We start from the raw sequence: 22066 nt of genomic DNA, 5'->3' as shown, positions 1-22066 counted from the left end.
GCTATCTGGGCCGTGAAAGAATTAGACAGGAGGAAAATTGAATCATTCAAGTCGTAGTGTTGGAGAAGGCTCTTGCACATTTTTTGACAGCAAATATGACAAACAAGCAAGTACTGGAGCATATAAAACCAGACATCTTGCTGGAAGGCGAAAATTATGAAATTCTGCTTTACTTTATTTTGGCCATGGCATGTGAACAAACTCCCTGGAGAAGGCAATTAAGCTCAGATTGGTCAGCATTAAAAGGATACAAGGTCACCAAAAACATGGTGGCTAGACACTGTCAAAGCCAATACCAGTCAGAGCATAAAACAACTGAAAGAAGATGTAAAAGATGGGAAAATGTGGAGAGAAGTGGTCCATAGAGCTGCTGATAATTGGACATGATTGAATGCATGCAAACATTCATGTGTATTCATGTCTCCAACCCATGCACTTCCAATGTCATAAGGACCATTCTTTGGATGCCCCAAAGGGGCTTTTTCTAAAAGCATCTGGACTGTTTTTCCTTAAAAACATTTTGCTTCTCATCCAAGAAGCTTCTATTCTGATTGAATAGTGGAGGATAGAAGGATTTATATTCCTTGCAGCTTGCATCCTCCACCATACAGTCAGAACTGAAGAAGCTTCTTGGATGAGAAGCAAAACATCTTCAAGGAAAAACAAAGGAAGTCCAGTTGCCTTTTGAACAAGCACCTTTAGGACAACCATGACCTGGATGACTGAGAATCTCCATTATTTGGGTGTATATCCATAAATACATTCAACAATCAAAGGTACCTCAGATATCCTTGGATTTCTCTCGGCTCAATGTTAAACATTGAATAAGAATTTCATTTATTCTCGTGCATGCTGTAATTCCATCATATAACAACTCTTATGGCCTTAAGCAACCAACCATCAACTCAGTTTTTCTACTAAGCATTCTATAATTCAGATTTCTTCAAATTAGACAACATATAATGAACATTTTTATATTCATTTCTCAGTGACCTGCTGATGATCAGTAAAACAATATGCACGTTCCTACCCATTATAATGACTCACTGCAGTTCCTAGATTTTGCTCACTGTGACTTCTTACATCTTCCCAGTAACACACTATTCCTATTAATTTTTGCTACTTTTCCCTTTATATAGGAGAAAAATGTCAACTTTCCAATTGTTAAGCACATTTTTAAATAATTTGCAGATCACTTCATAATAAACTATATCTACATTTGAACATTTTTCTAGTCATACCATCTATCTTTATCACTTTTTCCAAGGTTCTTACAACATTCATTTTCATCATATTTTTTTCTTCAACACTATTTATAGCACTCCAATTTTTGTTCTTGAGTATATCACTAATATTCCATACAAACCTCTCAAATACTCCTTTTAGTTTTTTCTCACTTCGGTTTCATTCCACATCTTTGATCATTTCTCTTTTTAACTCTATAATTCACTTTGCTAGAGGTTTCTTACTGAGACTTTCTTTCAAGTCTTCATTTTTTAAAAAAAAATCTTTATTTTTTGCATGAGCTGCGGTGGCACAGTGGATAGAATGCAATATTGCAGGCTACTTCTGCTGACTGCTGGCTGCCTGCAATTTGGCAGTTTGAATCTCACCAGCCTTAAGGTTGACTCAGCCTTCCATCCTTCCGAGGTGGGTAAAATGAGGATCCAGATTATTGGGGGCAATTATGCTGACTCTGTAAACCACTTAGAGAGGACTGTAAAGCACTGCAAAGCGGTATATAAGTCTTAAGTGCTATTGCTATTGCATTTTATCTGCTTGTTTTAATCTTTTCCATTTCTTTCTTTTATGAATCCTAGGCAAGTAATATTATACCAGGGGTCTCCAACCCCTGGGCTGTGTCCCAGTCCCGCCTGTTTAGAACCAGACTGTGGAAGCGGTGGGTGAGTGCATGCATGTGCACCTCGCCTCCACAAGTGGTTAGGTGAGTTACACTTGCTGCCTGTGTAACTCGAACTGTGGGTACGTGCTCACCCATTGTTTGCATGGAACCATCCATTCTTTCCCCCCACGGCTGCCACTGGTCTGCAAAGCCGGAAAGGTTGGGCGGACCGCTGCATTATACTATAAATTTGTCTCATATTCAGAATAATGGTACTATTAAATGTATTTTTTCTCATCAATAGACTCTATCATTTCAGTAGTTTTGTTTCTGCTGGTTCCCCCCCCCCCCCGCCTTATATTTCATGTTGATTCTGTCCCCAAGATTCACTCTTTACCAGGGGTTCTCAAACTACGGCCCATTAATTCAGCCTGCGTGGGACCATAAGACTGCCCCGCCCACAACAGATCTGGCCTCCAGAGAGAGAGACAGAGAGGGAGGGACAGAGAGGAAGTCATACACACACACACACACACACACACACACACACACGGAGGGAGGGAGGGAGGGAGAGAGAGAGAGAGAGAGAGAGAGAGAGAGAGAGAGAGACGTCCCTCATACACGCACATTAAGGCAGCCACATTCCTTCACTAACCTGATTTCTACCCCCAGGCGCATAACAAATTAGTTTTATTGGTGTGTATTGCTTAATGGTTTGCTAAATTGGCCACGCGTATCCAGTCACACAACTTCCTAGCTATGCCCAGCCAGCCAGTCCAGCCCCTCGACTGTCTGAGGGATCGTGAATTGGCCCCCTGTTAAAAAGTTTGAGGAGGCCTGCTTTAAGCTATAAATAGTGGTCTGCCCCATATTCAAAATGTCTATCATCTTAATTTTCCTCTACTTTGCTTTATTTTTCACCAGAAACATTCGTACGGATAACAGTTTTAGATGTGTATTTCTTTTCTATGTATACTCACGAATATTAGGCAATTTTTAATTGTAAGCAGACGTTCACCAATTCTCCAGTGTCTGAATCACCATTTCTCATCATCTCATCCTATTTACGGACATTGATTTATGTCATTTAGCAATTTTTTTCTCCTGGATAGCATTCATTCAAAAAGTTGCACAACTTTTCAAAACTCAACTCTGGGTTTTCCACTTTCACCATTCACTGAAGCATAAGATGCAACTATCACTTTTTTATCTGTACGCTTATATATATTTGATTAGGATTACTTTGAGAAAAATATATACCCAGCTAGTTTATAGAATCTGTCCAAATTGTAAATCCCAATTCCTTTCAGTCTGTGTAGGTTCTAAGTCCCAAAGGTAACAAATTTGAGATTTCCCAATTCATAATAGTGTAAACCTATTGGATTCCTTCTTTTAAATGCATGTAAAGCAACCTGAGTAACACTACCTTATTCTTTCTGACATACAATTTCATCCTCCCATCCTTAATAAAAATAGAGCTTAACTTTAATGGGTTTGTTATGTATTTGTGGTGAGACCTGTTGTATTTATTTATTGTTCTAGTTTTGTTAGTCTGGACTGGCATGTTATGTGGGAGGCAAAAGTTTTTATTATTTGGATTTTGTAACCAATCCAGAGTTTTCAAGACTGAACAGCCATAATAAATATAATCAATTAAACTAAAATATATTCCTGCATATACTTATTTATCTATTCCATCCTACCAATGCAGAGCATCTCCTTTTAGATCTATAATAGCCTTTCCCTTTATTCCCAGTTTATAAGACCCAAAATTTTAGAAGAACTTTTTCTAGAGCAGGGGTGTCAAACTCAAGGCCCATGGGCTGGATCCAGCCCACAGTGTGCTTAGGTCTGGTCCGTAGGACCACCCTGGAAACAGAAAAGACCAACCCAAGGTGTCTGTGCCAGCAAAAATGGAGTTCATGGAGGGGGGGTGCAGGCAAACAGAGCTCCCAGGCTCTGTTTTCTGACATGATGGCCTCCTGCAGCCCTTTGCCAGTGAAATAGAGCTCCATTTGCACTGGCAGAGGGCAGCAGGAGGCCATCGTGGCCGAAAACGGAGCCTGGGCAGGCTGTACACCTCCTCTCTGAGCCCTGTTTTAGCTAGCAAGAGCTGCATGAGGCTGTTGTGCCTGAAAACGGAGGCTAAATGATTGATGTCAAGCTGGCCACACATCCCTTCCGCCCTCCCTAAGGTCAAACACAGCCCTGATGTGGTCCTCAATGAAACTGAGTTTGACAACCCTGCTCTAGAGCATATTTTGCACAGCTCAATTGTGTGGTAATATATGAAAGTTCCATGCACTTTCAATTGAAGGAAGACTGAGAACATATATTGTACCAGATGTTGAAGATTGAGTTTACCTGTTTGATTTTAAACTATAATTTGCAGAAAGGGACGTGCATTTAGATCCTTTCCTTACTTAAAATCTAAGTATGACAGTTAGGATAAGCTGTTCATACTTCTTGGAGGGAATAGGCTTAGATATTACTAGGGAAAATGAAATGTCAAAGATCGATCTGAAGAGGATAGACTACCTAGAACAAATTCTGGTTGAATTTAGGAATGATAAATATCCTGCATACGTGGCATTATTTTCTGTTGTTTTTTAACAGTCATATGACTAATCGATAAAGAATTATTGTTATTATTGTTATCCATATTTATATTTATTGGGAATATGGATAACATGACTGAGCAGAAACCTGCTAGGTTACAGATAAAAATTAGCACATGCATTTGATTTTGGCTTCTAATAATAAAGTTATTTTTTGCCTATTTGTACTAACAGACATTCTTAGAGTTGCTATGTCAATGTGTTTAGCAATTGGGGATCAAAAATAACTTTTATATCTAACATTTGTTGGAGTAACAACATAAAATCTAATAGAGATAAGAAGCTTCACACAATATTAAGTTTTTTTAAAAAAAAAACAATTTTTATTTGTTTTTGAACAAGGGCAAACTTACATAAAAATAAAAATTAAAAAAACCCATCTTCCATTACAAATTGTAGAAAGTGTGTCAGTTGGTTACAGTATTTCCATGCATCTCTTCCATAGTCATCACCTGCTTTTCATATCAAATCACATATTTTAAATTCACCTATATTCATGTATATCACAATTATTATATCTCAACCTTAATTTGACTATAATTGTTTCTACAAGTCTTTTATATATAATATTCAAAATCTAGAATAGGATTATATGATAACATTCTATTAAATCATCCTAAGATCATCCAACCACAATACATCTTTATAACATATTCTAGATAAAACTTTTAAATCTCCTCTCATAATCTCCATGTGTTGTTTATATAAAATTTCATATTATCAAGTTAATATATCTATATGTATGCATTATTAATCATTATTTAACTAGCTATTGTCACTTCATTTTATACATACTACTAGTAAACTAAATTTAGCTTAATTTTTTATTATACATTTTCATTGCATCAACCTGTATCTTTCCAGTAATAGTATGGTCTTATATCTCTTGCCATTTGTAGCATTAATGTTCTAGTTACTTTCTTATTACTTTCTTAATAAATCTTGTATGAACTTCTCTTGGCAACATGTTATTCCTTTCGTATCTCATAAAAGCTTGAAACCCAACATCTGTTCTTTCCATCAGCTTATCTTTGGTTATCACTAGTGCTTCTGTCAAGATTTCTCTCCTTATCTCCATCAATTTTTCTCTCTTTTCTTCTTCTGTGCTTTGAAGTCTGAGGTAGAGTTCCAATCCATCTATCTCCCCTTTCCATATTCCGCTCTTGCCATTACCAACCATGCTCACTTTTTTGTCAGCATCCACAGTTTTCTTATCTCTTTGCTCATTTTTTTCTTCCATCTTTTGAACTCTGTCCTCCACTTTCTTCATTTGGTAAACATTTTCAGTTTCTCCATCAGATTTTTCTGTTTTGTATTCCATATTCTCCAATCTCTTTTCAATTCTCTCTGTCACAACTAATAGATTTTGAATTTCAAACATAATCATTTGCAATGTTACAGTTTCTTTTTCCTGCTGAGCCATTCTTTCAATTTTGCAGACAGTCACTATAGGGTTCAAAGTTATTTTAATAAACTTCAAACAGGTTCATTTATTATCTTTCAAGTCAAAATGTTGTCTTCCCTCCAATAGCTAGTGATAGAACTTCCAAAAGGCACCTGTATAAACAACTTGTGCTCTTCCTACTATCACTGTCAGTAAACAAACTGAAAGAACCTTGAATCTCAAGTGATCAAAGGGAAAGAAGAAAAAAACAATGTATCCAGCCTCTAATGGCAGTGTAACTGCTTTTCCTCCTGTTGTTACAACCCTCTTTATAATTCTTATGATTATCTTCTTTATATTCCAAGCTTAAGAAAGAAAAAAAAAACCTTAAATAGAGATAAAAAACAATCCAATCAATCAAGCATTATAAAAAAGGAGAATTTTAATCCATAGGTATAAGCAAAAGTGAAAAAAGAAGAAAGAATTAATCCATTCAGTTTAAAAAATAGGGAGCAAAAGTTCCATCCGTGAAAAAAAAAGAAACTGGATAACACACTAAGTTCAATGCAGATCAATCTCGCCACCTACAGTCTTCTATCTTCAATCTTAACTTAATTTTTTTTCTTGGGCAGTCTCTTCCTCTAATAATAAAATTTCCTCACCAATTCGACACACTTTCTCTTTCCGCTTTCTTCCCATTCCAGAGCTGTCCCAACTTCAGCAGCTTCATTAGCTGTGTTTCTGTCGCCAGAAAAAAGGGCTATTCCTGGATCTTTCAGGGACTTTGCGGTGTCCCTGAGATCAGCAGGAGGTGCCCTTTTCAATCACTGTCTCTGCGGGATGGTTTAGGTTCAAATGGACCGTCCAGCGGCAGAAATTTGATTGCAATCTTGGAGCACCAATATTGCATGTCGTGCCGTCAGCTCTCCTCCCACACAATATTAAGCTTTAATCATTGGTAACTTGGTGATTAGTGCTTGAGGAAGCACATCTTTGTAAATACATTTATTTATTCATTTAGCCTATTTATATGGCTAATCATTTATGAAACATAATAAATGGAACATGTTAAACCATAAGACAATACCAAATTAAATATAGAGTTCCCTCATAATAACCGTTCAACAACATAGAAACAAAAGGCGCATTCTGGACTCTCTATTGCATGTTGTGTGTGTTTGTAAATTTGTGTGTTGTGTATTGTATATGCTTATCGGATTGTATATGCTTGTAGGTTTGTATGTTCAATATACATTGAAGTGTGTTCATTGTGCATGTTCATTTAAAATGTAGGAAATATGGTGAGTTGGAAATCATAACTACATCATAAAAGTAATTGCAGACCTCAGAATTAAATACTATAGAACAAAAATACACCAGTGCAACATATATCCATGTGCCAACCACAATAGCTTGTAAACTGAGTTAACCATAGGCATGTCTAACTCATAAGGGCATAACGGTTAAGATGTATGTCTGTGCATCTGTGTACAATAAACTCCCATTATTTTAAGTTAGGTAAATTCATATTTTATGGTTCTGAGCTGAATTAAGAATCTGTTTAATAATCAGTAACATGATTTCAAAGTAGGCAAAATTTCTGTTTGGTAAGAAACATAGCAAGAAATCTAAAATAAAAAATAAGTAGTGAAAATTATGTAGTATTACAGGTTGAATGGTTATCTTTAATATTCTGGGCTTTTTGCACTAGTATCAGATATGGTATTTTAATAGTAAGATAGACAGTATGTAGAGCAGGGCTGTCAAACTCGTAGTCTGCGGGCCAGATGTGTCATGCGCTGACCCTGCCCCCGCCCGGTTTAGCGAAAGGGGGGAAAAGTCCTGATATGTCACGTGACACAGCGAGTTTGACATCCCTGATGTAGAGTAACAGTTTATTCAGGAAATGGTGTTCAGACTAAACCATTTTTTACGCTTGCCTTTTGTTTTGCGGTATATCTTTAACTTAACCTCCAAAAGTTGTGAAAGATATTCAGGGAGGATTTGCTTTACTATACCTCTGAGGGCACTTATCAAGTGCATTTGATTGAAAATTTTAATATGAGACAGAGCACATGGGAAGCCGATTAGAATGTTAAATAAACAGTGTGAGATTTCTTTGCTTCAGCTAACGGTGACTGTGTGACATAAAGAGAGAGTTATTTTACTCAGTGTGTTGGATCTGACATTTCATGTTGATTAAAATAGAAGGAAATTGGGCATGATAAGAATATTTTACTCCATGAACTGTGAGGGAAACTATTGTTCCACATAAGCAACCATTAATATTGCAGGAGCTTTGTCACTAATGGGGTTGTACAGGTGTGCATTGAAAGCAGCTGACAGAGGAGATAATAGGACGTTCAGCTGGGGAGCAGGAATTGTTTACAGCTCTGGAAGGGTATGTTGCAAAGAAACCACTCTCCCCTGATGCTTGCTTGTTGCTCTCCACATAGACTGGTCTAGTCTCTGAAGAATCTGTGAAAACTGCATTGGGTTTCAACATTCTGCTAAACCAGTGTGTTTCTCTCCCCCCCCCCCTTAATATGGCAACTTTAAAGAAGTATGGACTTCAACATGTTATCTAGTTTGGGTAATGAAACATCTGCAAGCAAGCACCTACAAATATTCTCTTCTATATATGAATAAATTATAGTTTACTTAGAATAAATTATAATTAAGCAGGCCACAATTTAGCACAGTGTTATTTTTAAATATTTATTTGTTATTTTTGGAAAAGCTGGTTGGCGATTTCTGGGAATTGAAGTCCACACATCTTAAAGTTACCACGTTTGAAGAACACTGGTTTAGCAGAATGTTGGAATCCAGTCCAGGTTTCACAAGTTCACAATTTCACAAGTTCTTCAGAACTATGACTTCATGATGTTAGCTAGTTGGATAATGAAATATTTGCAAGAAAGCAGCCAAGCTCAGAGATGTCCAAAGACCCCACCGTTTATTTACCATTGACAACAGAGGGTTATTTAGAAGTCTCAGCTGCTGTATTTATATAACACTCTAAGCCAAACAGACAACAACAAGAAGATCTCTTGGCTTAGCATGATGCTTTAATCCAGCCATAGAGCCATAGATTCTGTGGATTATTTCTGAAATACGTTTAGAATAGCTTTAGATTCTATCTGTCTTATCTTTAAAATAAACTCACCCTTGGTCACATCCGTGTAGCTCTCCTAGCAACAACATGGCCAGGCGTTTCCTCCTTTTTGGTATTTTTTAAACTCTCCAAATACCTTGGAATTTTCTGAAAGTCTCCCATCCAAGAACTAACCAGGTCTTACCCTGTTTAGTGTCTGAGTACCCTGTTTTCCCCAAAATAAGACCTCCCTGGATAATAAGCCCAATCGGGCTTTTGAGTGCATGTGCTAAAATAAGCCCTCCCCTAAAAAATAAGACCTCCAGAAAAATATTGCAACATAGCAGCAGCCATGAGGTGGCTATGCTCGCACCTCCTGCACCTCCCTGAAAATAAGGCCAAGTGCTTATTTTGGGAGTCAAAAGAAAATAAGACCCTGTCTTATTTTCGGGGAAACACGGCACAGTAAAGGCTGTTCTGTGCTGGCATTTGCCAGGCCTTTTATTTTTTTCCTCATAAATTGCTAAATTTAGCAAAAATAAAACACCATTTCCATTTTTCTGGCTGCTGCCTCTGTTACATTCTCATTATTCTTGAGGTTGCATTGTGGATTCTTGGTTGCCATTCTTGTATCATAGGCAGTCTGTGCTCCAGGAATCTTAATTGTGCCTTAAAACAGGAGGAATTCTCTCAGATTGTCTCCTACAAATAATTGAACAGAACAACAAAACCCAGAATCCTCCTCCTTGTCTCTTCCATGAATGATTTTAACATGATACATTGGTTAAGAAATTCTACTTCTACTTTGCTTATGTAGAAAAGCACTAATCTACAATAACTGTTTGTGGATACATGGCTAATTTACTTTTCCTGCAGTTTTTCATAAAAAAACCTTCCTGGCTGCCAGTCCCAACTCTTTTAATCTTGCCTCAGGGTCCCATGAAGCATGAAACTGTTTTAAAAGAATGCAGTTTTATTCTGCTCTTCTCTTTTCTAATTTTTTGCCTTTCATTCTGTCAAGTCTTTAGGAAACACATACATACATACATACATACATACATACATACATACATACTTACATACATACATACATACATACATACATAAATACATACACCTCTGATATGTGTGTGTGTATCTGTGTGTGTGTGTGTGTGAAGGCTCCCCTCGCACATATGTTGTAGTCGTTCCTGACTCTAGGTGGTGGTGCTTATCTCCGTTTCAAAGCCGAAGAGCCAGTGCTGTCCAAAGACATCTCCGTGGTCATGTGGCTGGCATGACTAAATGCTGAAGGCGCATGGAACACTGTTATCTTCCCACCAAAGGTGGTTCTTAGTTTCCTACTTGCAATTTTTATGTGCTTTTGAACTGCTAGGTTGGCAGAAGCTGGGACAAGTAACGGCAGCTCACTCTGTTACGTGGTGCTAGGGATTCGAACTGCCAACCTTTCTGAGCGTTTTAGCCACTGAGCCACCACGTCCCTTTGAGTGTGTGTGTGTGTGTACATATGAAAATGTTTTGCATGGTGGCTATATTGCATAGATGAGATGTCTTGGAGATGCTTCCTTTTGATTTTCTGAACAGCCATAGTCTCTTTAGTGTCTCAGAATCTTTTTCTAAAAATCCCTAACTACAAATAACTTCCCTATAATTATAGATTACAGCGTTCCCTGGGTAGAGCCTGGCATGGTGAATCTATAATAATTCCTATGGTTGGAAAGGCACTGAATATGTTCCGTTGATTGATTGATTACAGCAGCAAACATCCTTCCCAGTTGTGTATCTAGCATGCTAAAACAGAAGTCCTTTGCAGAATATGGATTTTTAGAGTAGTCAGAAGGTCACCATACTACATACTAAGGGAGGTAGCAGAAGTCTTGGAGGAGAGTGTTCTTTCTCTCAAAGTAAAAATAAGAAGAACCTAAAGAGTTTCATTAAGTGGAAATGCCAGGCAGAAAAAGAGGAAAGAATGAAAGCAGGAAAGAAGGGACTATTTGCAGTAGGAGGGGGTAATGAAGGGTGATAGGCTACAGTTGAAATTGTGCTTAGCATGCTTTATTAGAGGTTCTACTTGTGTCTGCTTACAATACAATTTCATGTTAAGTATATGCGCTACTTCTTCTCTCTCAATCTTAGGATGAACGCAATGGCAAGTAACTTAGGGGTCAAGATTGACCCAAAGGCACCAATACATCCAAACTGAGAAACAAAACACTTTACTGTATTTTTGGAGTATAAAATGCAACGGAGTATAAGACGCATCAGGATTTTGAAGAGGCAAATAAAAAAAAAAGTTTTTGCACTCTTGCAGACCTCCCAAAAATGGCCCATTTTTCGTGAAAACTGCCCCATTTTTGGTCAAAAAAGAGCATGCATAGCCTTTAGGAGGCTTATCGAGTGCTCCTGGGGGCGGGGGCGGGGGGCAAAATGAGCAATAAATGAGCTTTCTACTCATTTTTGCCCTCCCCAGCCCTCAGGAGCACTCTGGATGCCTCCTAAAGGCTATGCATGACTATTTTTGCAAAGGGAGCGGGGTTTCGGGAGGCCAAAAATGCTGTATTCAGTGTATAAGACGCACCCAGATTTTCACCCTTTTTTTGAGGGAAAAAGGTGCATCTTATAATCTGAAAAATATGGTAAGTAAGTAAGTAAGTAAATAAATAAATACCCCTTGTTGCTATATAAATTATCATCATGAGAACTGGCCTGATTTTTAATATGTGTGCGCGGACATGTGTGTATATTTAAAGACAAATACTTACACTTTTGCTGTTTTTGCTTTAAAAAATGGTCCATTTAAGGAAGTATGTATGTTTGCACTTACACATGCAAACACAAACACACACACACACACACACACACACAAACACAAATATACATATTGTATTTTTTGGAATATAAGACCCACCTTTCCCCCCACCGCCCAAAAAAGAGGGTGAAAATTTGGGGGCGTCTTATACACCAAATGTAGCCCCCCCCCCACCAGAGGCCAAAAACACAAGGCATGGAGGCAGCGATGGCCTGTGGTAATCCCTGCAGCCTGGAACAGCTGATTGGGGGTATTCTGGGGGTCCAATCCACCCCCAATCAGCTGTGCTAAATCAGGCTGCAATAAGTGCTGAAGCTGACCTAGCTGGTCAGAGTTTGCAGCAGGAATCACATTCAGAAAGCAAACATAAGTAACTGATTCAGCAGGATTCAAAATAATAATAATATACAATACATTATCAAAAGCAGGTTTTCCAAGGTAGCAGTAAATACAAGCAAAACACAAGCAGTTTCACTTTCAGTTCTTGGCTAAGCCAGGCTCCTTCCTATTTCCTTGTTGCTCACATGGCAAATTTCAGAGTCCAAACAGCCCTCATTGGCTTAGTTGTTGTGCCTATTCATTGGCTGATGTTGTTACCATGTGTCAGCTGAATATCATGGATACTGGTAGGCAGATGCAGATTTTTTCTTCTTCTTATTTTCCTCCCCCAAAACTAAGGTGCATCTTATACTCTGGAGTGTATCATACTCCAAAAAACACAGTAACTACTAAAGATGATCTAATAAAAGTCCAGGGATTTTAATACATGAAAATGAAGTAATCATTTGTACCTCTTTTAATATTTCCTCCACATTTTGCACCTTACTAGAAACAGCGCAGGTGTTCATTGAAGATTCCAGCCTATATTACTCTTCTTTTTTGTTTCTTTAACAGATGAACACCTTATGTGTTAGAAGTGCTTTCAGCTTCTTGCCCATTACAAAGTTAGATTTATCATCATTTCAGGAACCTACCACGAGATGACTGAAAGTTGGACATTTTCAGAGGTGCATCCGATGTTTAATTGCATAAATAAGATGCTGACTTAAGCAAGTGCTCAATTTTACACCACTATAGGAAAAGAATCATAAAGGCCTGGATTTGCATAATTTAATTTTCTGCACAGAAGATACTTGAAATCAATAGCATGATTCATAGCCATACCATAGAAGAGCCACACTGCCATTCTTGGAACTCAAATTACAAGTACAAAAGATTTTACAATTGATTAAATTTTGAGTGCTGACCGAGTGCTTTCTCCTCAGAATCTATAAACTCTTTAAATCTGTTCTTTTTACCCTTGTGGCTTTAGAAAGTCTAGCAGAGACACGGAACTAAGAAATTAAGTCTTTTTACAGAGAAATTGTCCCAGTGTTAGATACCATGCTGAACCTTTAGTTATTGCTTTAGGTTTTAAATGTTCTCTTCTAGTCTAAATTTGAAGTGGACATGGGGTGAAGAAGTATAGAAGATGAAGTTTAGATGCAAATGTGCATCTATTTTTTTACGTATTTTCCAATTTATGGGGTAATTGACTATAGCAATGGATTGATGTGAGATGAAGTCCCTCAGGCACAATATTTGGCAGTTTTCAGAACTCTTCTAAGCCCTCCTTATACAGGTAGTCCTTGACTTATGCCCACAAGTGAGCCTCAAATTTCTGTTGCTAAGCGAGATACATTAGTAAATTTTGCCCCATTTTATAACTTTTTTTGCCATGTTTTGCCCCATTTTACAAACTTTCTTGTCATAAGTGAATCACTGCAGTTATTCAGTTAGCAACAGGGTTATTTAGTGAATCTGGCTTCCCCATTGAGTTTGCTTGTCAGAAGGTCACAATAAGGTGATCACGTGACCCCGGGAACACTGCAACTGTCATAAATGTCAGTTTGTCAAGCCTCTGAATTTTGATCATATGGCCACAGGGATGATGCAATGCTTGTAACTGTGAAAAATGGTCATATACTAAGTCACTTTTTTCAGTGCTGTTGTAATTTGGAATGGTCAATAAATGTACTGCTGTAAGTTGAGAACTACCTGTAGTGCCATTGAATCTTGGAACTTCTTGATCTAAAAGATGTGTCCCAGTTTGACAGTAGGTAATTCTGCAGTTTAGCTAGGATTTCCTCAGTCTGAGGAGCAGACCAGAATGAGGAATGTGGCACAAAAAGTAGCTTTCCTCAACCAGATTTTTTTTTAAAGAAACTGTGATTGACAATCTGAATCCTCCAACATGTGGGGAAAATATATATATATATGAAAGTAATTGTTCAACATATCTGTCAGATTGGCAAAGGCTGTGTTATAGGACTATTATGACATGTATGTCTGTATTTATACTGAGCTGATAATTATAATGAAAGACCTCTTCCAGCTTTGCATAGGAGTGCACCAGGCAGTAAATGTCTAATCTTTCTATTCTGGCAGGATGCAAGTAAGTCGTCTCTTGGCCAAATCTTAGTTTTTCAGATTCCTGTTGCCTTACATTGGTCTTTTTGTGTGCATGCCTCTCACAGTGGGGCATGACCGCATGGGAACTCCCAACTCTCCCTGGGGAGCTAATAAATGAATTTCAAGGATGGAATTTAAATGTAATCCAGAAGTACTTGGGTTTGTGCTCTCTGTTTCCAATGAGATGAACAGGGTTGACCATATTGACACAAATACGCATGCAGGGAGTCCTCACTTAATGATCACAATTGAGCTCAGAATTTTGCTGAGGATATTTGTAGCTCAGGGTTGACAGGAGGGGTTCCTTGGTGCTCTCTGAGCTTGCTTGTTTTCTTCCAGATGTGTCATTACCCAAACTTGGTAACACCATCAGTGCTAGTCTCGTTTGGGTAATGAAACATCTGCAAGAAAACAACCAAGCTCAGAGAGCACCAAGGGGCCCTTCATTGTTAAGTGGGTTACCACATGACCCATCTCAGTTTCATAACTGTTTTGACAATGGTCATAAAGCAAGTTGCCACAGCCATGAAGCAAATCATGTGGTTGTTAAAACGAATCCACAGTTATGTAACCACAGGACACTGCTACTGGTCATAAATGCGAGCCAGTTGCCAAACATCTGAAATGCAATCCCGTGGTCATGGGGAAGTAGTCATAACTTTGAGGTTAGGACGTAAATAACTTTTGGGGGATCCGTTGTAACTTCGAATGGTAGTTATGAATGAGCCAAGATGGCACAGTGGTTAGAGTGCAGTAGCGCAGGCTACTTCAGCTGACTTCTAGCTGCAGTTCGGCAGATGAAATCTCACTGGCTCAAGGTTGACTCAGCCTTCCATCCTTCCGAGGTGGGTAAAATGAGGACCCAGATTGTTGGGGGCAATATATTCTGTAAACTCTGACCCTGTAAGCCACTTAGAGAGGGCTGTAAACCACTTAGAGCGGTATATAAGTCTTAAGTGCTATTGCTAGTTGAGAGATCAATTGTTAAGCAAGGACTACCTGCAGAGTTTCTATCAGAGAAAACTGTTGTTATGGTATCAGTATTTTTTTCTGGTGTTCTCTGTATACTAGTGAAAATGAATTTTGTTTGGCTTTACAGGGTTGGTATGCTCTGAACCAGTTTATTTGAAGTCAGTAGATCTTCTACACTGTCCAGCTATATGTTTCTGGTTTTCTGGATTTATCTATTCCATTTCAGAATTAACTGCATTTCTTTTACCAACCCACATGAAAAAAATAGTTTAATTAGTGCAACTGACTATAAAAGACAATTCATTGAGGAGCTGTCTCTTCTCTGTAATTAAAGATAATCCTTTAAATATCTATCTTTAGCTTGTTGCTTTTCTCTTTAGTATTGGATAGGACTTGATTTAAACTTACAGTAATGAACTACACCCCCCCCCCCAGATACATTTTAACAGTATAATACCAGGGTTATTTTAATCAATAAGGCACGTTAGGTGGTTGACACTTAACACATTATAGAAATACAACACGTAAATAATAAATAATATTCCCAGATAAGCATATACTGCTATTGCATATATCTTTTACACAACTATAAATTCCTTTTAAAAGTTCTTGTCCACTTCCAACTGATCACCACCTTCTCATGTCTCAGAAAGTAATTTTCTTTCTCTCCAGGACATAAGTTGCATAGAAAATTGATGGACCTCAAGACACTTGGCACCTGTATGTCTTTTTGAAGATCTCTTATTACTGTAACAATACCTTCCTTGTCCCAAAGGTGCTTTTTCAAGAGGCAACTGGTACTTTCTGGATTTTCTTTCGCTTCTCATCCAAGAAGCTTCTTCAGCCTTCTTGGATGAAAAAGCCTGAAGAAGCTTCTTGGATGGGAAGTGAAACATCTTCAGAGAAGATCCAGTTGCCTCTTGAAAAAAAGCACCTTTGGGACAACCATGACCTGGATGACTGAAAATCTCCATAGATGTTTAGCTATGCAATACCTTTTTTGGCTATTTTGTTATGGTAGGAACTCCAACTCTAGACCTGCTCCAACCTTTGGGAAAGTTTTGTCACTCAATATGTTTACACTCAAAGATCTCATTTTACAGATTGAGCTTCTGATTGCTTTTGTGTCAGTCATGCTCAGGCTAGCACATTTATTCATCTTTCATTGTAAAAATGCATTCAGCTTTTGTATGCACTTAACGTAGGCAGTGTGTCAACCTTCCCATTTGGCAGAGCTGTAAATCACAACTCTCCAAACACTTAACTCCTTATTTGCAAATTAGCTTACTTGACAGAAGCTCCTGGACATCACTTAGTCACCTCCAAAAATGGATGATTGCAATGTATTCTATATGGGGCTGTCCTTGAAGAGCATCTTCGAGCTGCAACCGGTCCAGGGTGGGCGGTGATGGGTTCACCTTGGTTCGGCCACATTACAACTTTGTTTTGTGAGCTGCACTAGGTTCCAAGTGTGATTTAAGATGCCTGTTGTCGCCTGTCAGATAGCAATGGGTTATTTGTAAGATAGCTTCTCTTCAATTGTTTTACTCCATCCCATAACTTCAACTGAAAGTTCAACTGAAAGGTTACGGGCCTTGTGGGTAAAAGATTATCAAGAGGTAAGTCCCAGGGCTGGGGTTTTTTGTTTGCAGTACCAACCTCTGGAACACCTTGTCCCTGCCAGCTTTTCAGAAAACCTTAAAGACTTGGTTGTGTTCCTTGGTGTGGGGGGGTGAGATTGCTTTGAAGTTTTGAGATAGCATGATTTTTATTGTTGCTCTGAGTATTGCCTACAGTGGACACTTAGATGTATCTGCCGTGGATTTGGAACTAAACATGTTGTTACTTATTTTATGACTTTAATGTGTTGTTAGACACCCAGAAGTGCTGTGGGAGGTGAGGGGGGAAGGAATCATACAAAAAGGGGAGGGAGGGAGGGAGGGAGGGAGGGAAGGAAGGAAGGAAGGAAGGACCTATTTATTGCAGACACAATTGAAACCATAAATGCACAAATTTATCTCTTGCTATTTGCATGAATGAAAGCTCTTATTTAGGTGTGTGAGAAATGTGAATACTGTATTCATACAAATATCTAGTATATATGTGAGAAGATGGAGACTCACAGCTTTGGATTTGTTTTACTCTGTCCAGCTGAACAAACAACTATACAGTTCTCTGCGCCAGCATTAAAACCATATTGCTCCCCCCTCCCAACATTTCTGAGTCAACAGATATTGGGGTGTTCTGTTGACAGCCCTAGAAGCAGTTCTTGGACCTGGGCATATCCTGGGGGTACTGTAGCATTTGTAATTGCTTATTTGTGAGTTGAGGATCCAGTGGAGGATTCCTATTGCCAAAATGCTTGCATAAAACAAGAGTGTGTGTGTGGGTAACAACATTGTTTGAGCTCAAGAAAAGGAGTAATTGGGTCAGGTGGTTTAAAAACCATTGCCTTTAGACTTTTGTTGACTTGATGGTTCTTGCTAACTTGGAAGTCACTGGTTTCTGCTTTACCAGCTTCATTCCTTGGACCATCTCTTTTTTTATTCCTTTTTTATTCTTTTCTCTCCTCTTCTGATCTGGAGGTGCCAGGAGTGCTTCTCCCCTTCCCTCCTTTTAATAGGGTGCGGTTGCAGGATATTCTCTGCTCCCTTTCACATTTTTCCCCCCATTGTCTGGAACTGGAGAAATCCCCACCCCCTTTCAATTTCCTTTATTGTTCTCTTTTCCCAACACAAAACAGCAAGAATGGGAGGAATTTTAGTTTCTTCTCTTCATTTATCAGGAACTTCTCCCATTCTGGATCTCTCACTTCTACCTTTGGGTGGGAAATTTGTCTCAAACGAAGCTTCGCTGCCCTTGTTCTCTTCAAACAAGTGTCCCTTCCGCTTAGAATGTGAATTCCTGGCAGACACTGAATGTTGATTGATCAGTTTGTAGATGGAAGTCAAAGAAGATGTAGCCCGTGAAATTGTTTGCCAAGAATCAACACTGTCTCAATAGCTCTTGTAATGAATCCACTATTCCTTCATGACCCTTCTCTGCTGATAATCTAATATGCATTCTAACTCAGATTCTTCCATCACCACCTTGGATGGGAGCTATTGGTACTCATGTCTGCAAGGGACTTTTCAAGACGAAGAGGGGAACATAGAAAATGATTTTTAAAAGATAGCTGGAAACTGTGGGTGTTCTGACCTAGGCTTTCCCAGCAGCACGAAGCCGAGTCCTCGTCCCGATAAACCCCTTTTATTTAATTTACAGTGAATTCCTCTCCAGCAAAGTCCCAGCACACAGTCTTTCAAGTTAGTTCACAATTACCAACCTTTATCAGGCTTGGAGAGTGGCCAGGCCGATATCTTTCAGATACCACAATACTTGGCAAGAATGCAGGAATGAACTAATTGTCTCCTGCAAACACCCCTCCTCTTTTTTCCCTATGGGAGGGGCCATTCACCATCCACCTGTGGCTTTACTCGCAAGTTGACCCTGTTCCCTTTGTCTGGCAACTCTGTGCATGCGCACATTGGGAACAGGCTCCAACTGTTCTTCTGCCTCACTGATGCTCAGCTGAAGGCAGCTGAGAACTGCCAGATGGCCCTGGCCCCATCTCTGCTTCTGACGCAGAGCACTCGTGAGAGCCTTTCCCAATCTCCAGGACTGACCTATGTTCCTCCTCAACCTCCTCACTGTTTGAATCTGCTGCCAGCTCTGCTGGCCACTGGTGGTCCACAACAATGGGTCCATAGGCCACAGGGCTAATTTGTACAATTATGAGAATTGTCCAGTGCTCTTGAAATCTCTTATCTCCCTAGATAAAAATGCATAGGAAAGCAATCTGAAGAAGGACGGAGATGATATATAATAGTAAACGGGCTCCTTTCTGAAGACGAAGGCCAATAGAATGCTTCTAATAGGAGGCCATGGTGTTGATATAAAAGGCAAAGCTGAGCAGAAATTAGGCTTCCTGGGATAGCAGAGGGTCAGTAGGTATTTGGAAGCAGAGATATATGGTAGAGGAATGTATCCTGAGACAAAGGCACCTGAGAGGAAGCATGACCTGAGTTAATATATAAACAAACCTAGTCATGGCTAAAAAAAAAAAAAATCAGGCGAGTTCTCATGATGATAATTTACATAGCAGCAAAGGGTGCTTATTTATTTATTTACTTACTGTATTTTTCGGCGTATAAGACGTACCTTTTTCCCTCAAAAAAGAAGCTGAAATTCTGGGTGCATCTTATACACTGAATACAGCATTTATTGCCTCCAGAAACCCCGCCCCTTCACCAAAATGGCCGTGCATAGCCTCTAGGAAGCTTTCAGAGTGCTCCTGGGGGCTGGGGAAGGCAGAAATGAGCGGAAAATGGGGCATTTTTTGCTCAATTTTGTCCCCTTCAGCCCCCAGGAGCACTCTATAAGCCTCCTAAAGGCGGTGCATGCTATTTTTTTTGAAAAAAAAAAACAGGCCCATTTTTGTGAAAAACGGGACATTTTTTGGAGGTCTGCAGAGTGCAAAAACTTTTTTTTTAAAATTTGCCTCTTCAAAATCTTGGTGCATCTTATACTCCGGTGCGTCTTATACTCTGAAAAATACGGTACTTACTTATTGTATAACCAACTTCTTAACCGTCCATCTCTTTCATAGAGAAGCTCTCGGCAATATACAGTTTAATCATTATAATAAAGTATTAGAAACCAAATAATTTAAGGTTTTGGCTCCAAAGTGGCATTGCTCCATCTGACATTTTCTTTCTTTTTAAGAATCTTCTTTCCAGGCAGTGGTTCTTCTTCCCCCCCCCCCCCCTCCAGATCTTAGAAGGTTCAGCCACTTTCTCCCTTCTGCATTATTTTGAATTCTTTGATGATCAAATGAATTTTCTTGTTGCCCTTTCTAGGCAGAAGCCCTTTCTGGAGACAAAAGATTATTAAGAACCATGCAAATTAGATTCTTAGAGCACAGGTGCACAAGAAGCAGTAAGGACTGTTTTGTGCTGACCACAGGAAGTAAAGAGAAAACAAAAGAAAACTAGTAGTAATCTTATTAAGAGAAGCTTTACAATGTAATGAGCAAACTGTAGAGTTTCCAAACCCAGTGTCTGTATTTGTGTGTGTGTGTGTGTGTGTGTGTGTGTGTGTGTGAGAGAGAGAGAGAGAGAGAGAGAGAGAGAGAGAGAGAAAGAGAGACAGTGTGTCTGTGAGAGAGTCATGTGCAAACTACATAGACAGAAGGTAACATGTCTGTGAGAATAATCTCCAGATGATACCATAGTTCCAGAGTTGGAACGCAGAGCTTTATCTATGGGCATGCCCACCATCACCAGCTGCTCTTCGGGTTTCTGCCATGCATATGCGCACCAGGTATTTGGTCTTCGCGCACCCTGGAGCGCCGGAAACCAGAAGACCAGGTGCACACATGCGCACCTGCCACCTGGTCTTCCGGTTTCTAGTGCTCTGGAGCGCGCAAGTGCATGCGTTCCGGTTTGGGCACTCAGTGCCGAAAAGGTTCTTCATCTCTACCATAGTTCATTCTTCCAGTTTCTGGAAACATGATATATACCATGGTGGGCTCACGATTTGCTTCCAGGTCCAATTCAAGGTGCTGGTTGTCACTTTTAAAACCTTACATGGCCTGGGACGAGGTCATTTGAAGGACTATTTTTTCCAGTCATATCTACTCAGAAGGGAATGTTATGGGTCTCCTCTCTTAAGGAGGTCCATCTAGCGAGACCAAGAAGGAGGACCTTGGCTCCCTTCCTGTTGTAACATCATCCCTGCAGATATAAGATCGACCCCAACTTTGACACTTTCTTGAAAGGAGCTGAAGTTCAGCCAACAGGCTTGGGAGACCCTAGAGTGTTATGAAGCCCATGAAATGTTTGTCCTGATGGTTGTTTCCAAAGGTGTGGTGGAGGTTTGTTGGCTTCTATATTGAGGTTTTATTTTTGTAAGCAGCAGGGAGTTTCTGTAAATAAGCTGGGCAGCCTTATAAATTTTCTTATAAATAAACCAATACCCATGTTGGAAACATGCAGCATCTCTCTTCGGATTTCCAAGGGCACTTCCCATAACATCTTGAAGATTTGTGGCTTAGAGAACAATTTGGTTCTGTAGTTATCACATCCTCAAACCTGCTGAATAGGCTGAGCAGAATTGATGGTTTTGCTCTGTATCGCCCTACAACCCCTTTAATTGAATGTTGGTTCCACTGTGCAGGTGGCAGTGTCCAGGTGAATTCTCCTTTTCTCCAATAGTTGCTGAGTATTTACCTGCATCAGCCTAATTTAGGGAAGGTATGACCTCACCAGTAAACAAGGAAGCAGAGGACAAAGGTTGGGGAAAGCTGTTCTATCATACAGATGATGAATTCCTCAGTAAAACTATTGTGTCTTAATCTGGGTATTTTTCAGCTTCACAGAGTCTGCTGATCAAATCATTTTTAATAATATGTCCATGGAGATTCTCAGTCATCCAGGTCATGGTTGTCCCAAAGGTGCTTTCTCAAGACGTTCTGGTTTTTCTTTTTCTTTTATTTATTTTTTTCTTTGAAGACATTTCACTTCTCATTCAAGAAGCTTCTTCAGCTCCGACTGGATGGTGGGGAATGAAAATGTGGTATACCGTGGTGGAATGGAATGGAAACATAATGTACCATATTTAATAATAGCTGCACAATTTAATTTTCTTTCAGGAGTTGTCACTTAGCTAATTGCCTCTGCTTTTTCCTCTTCTCCTCCTTCTCAGCTTTGACTGAAGGTTATGATGGCCCCCTGCATGAAAGTCGACACGGCAGTTTGGTGCAGATCCGGAGGCGGAAGGCATCTGGAGATCTTTACTGGGCATATTCAGGTGAGTTGGGCTGGACAAGAAGAATACTTCAAGTGAAAAGAACTGG

At 39.4% G+C, this 22066-nt stretch overlaps 1 protein-coding gene across 7 annotated transcripts in view; it reads left to right on the top strand.

Annotated features, from left to right (window-relative positions):
- Nucleotides 1–22066, top strand: part of PTPRG (protein tyrosine phosphatase receptor type G) — a 731369-nt gene that overhangs the window by 163065 nt on the left and 546238 nt on the right. For all 7 annotated transcript variants that reach the window (XM_032209412.1, XM_032209411.1, XM_032209409.1 and 4 more), the window contains exon 2: nucleotides 21916–22020. In XM_032209412.1, the coding sequence (XP_032065303.1) occupies nucleotides 21916–22020 (105 nt within the window). The remainder of the gene's footprint in view (nucleotides 1–21915; nucleotides 22021–22066) is intronic.

Source organism: Thamnophis elegans, chromosome 2 (assembly GCF_009769535.1).
Source record: "Thamnophis elegans isolate rThaEle1 chromosome 2, rThaEle1.pri, whole genome shotgun sequence".
In the NCBI taxonomy this organism is placed as follows: domain Eukaryota; kingdom Metazoa; phylum Chordata; class Lepidosauria; order Squamata; family Colubridae; genus Thamnophis; species Thamnophis elegans.
The sequence above is the reverse complement of the archived record's forward strand: the minus strand, read 5'-3'. Positions and strand labels throughout refer to the sequence as shown.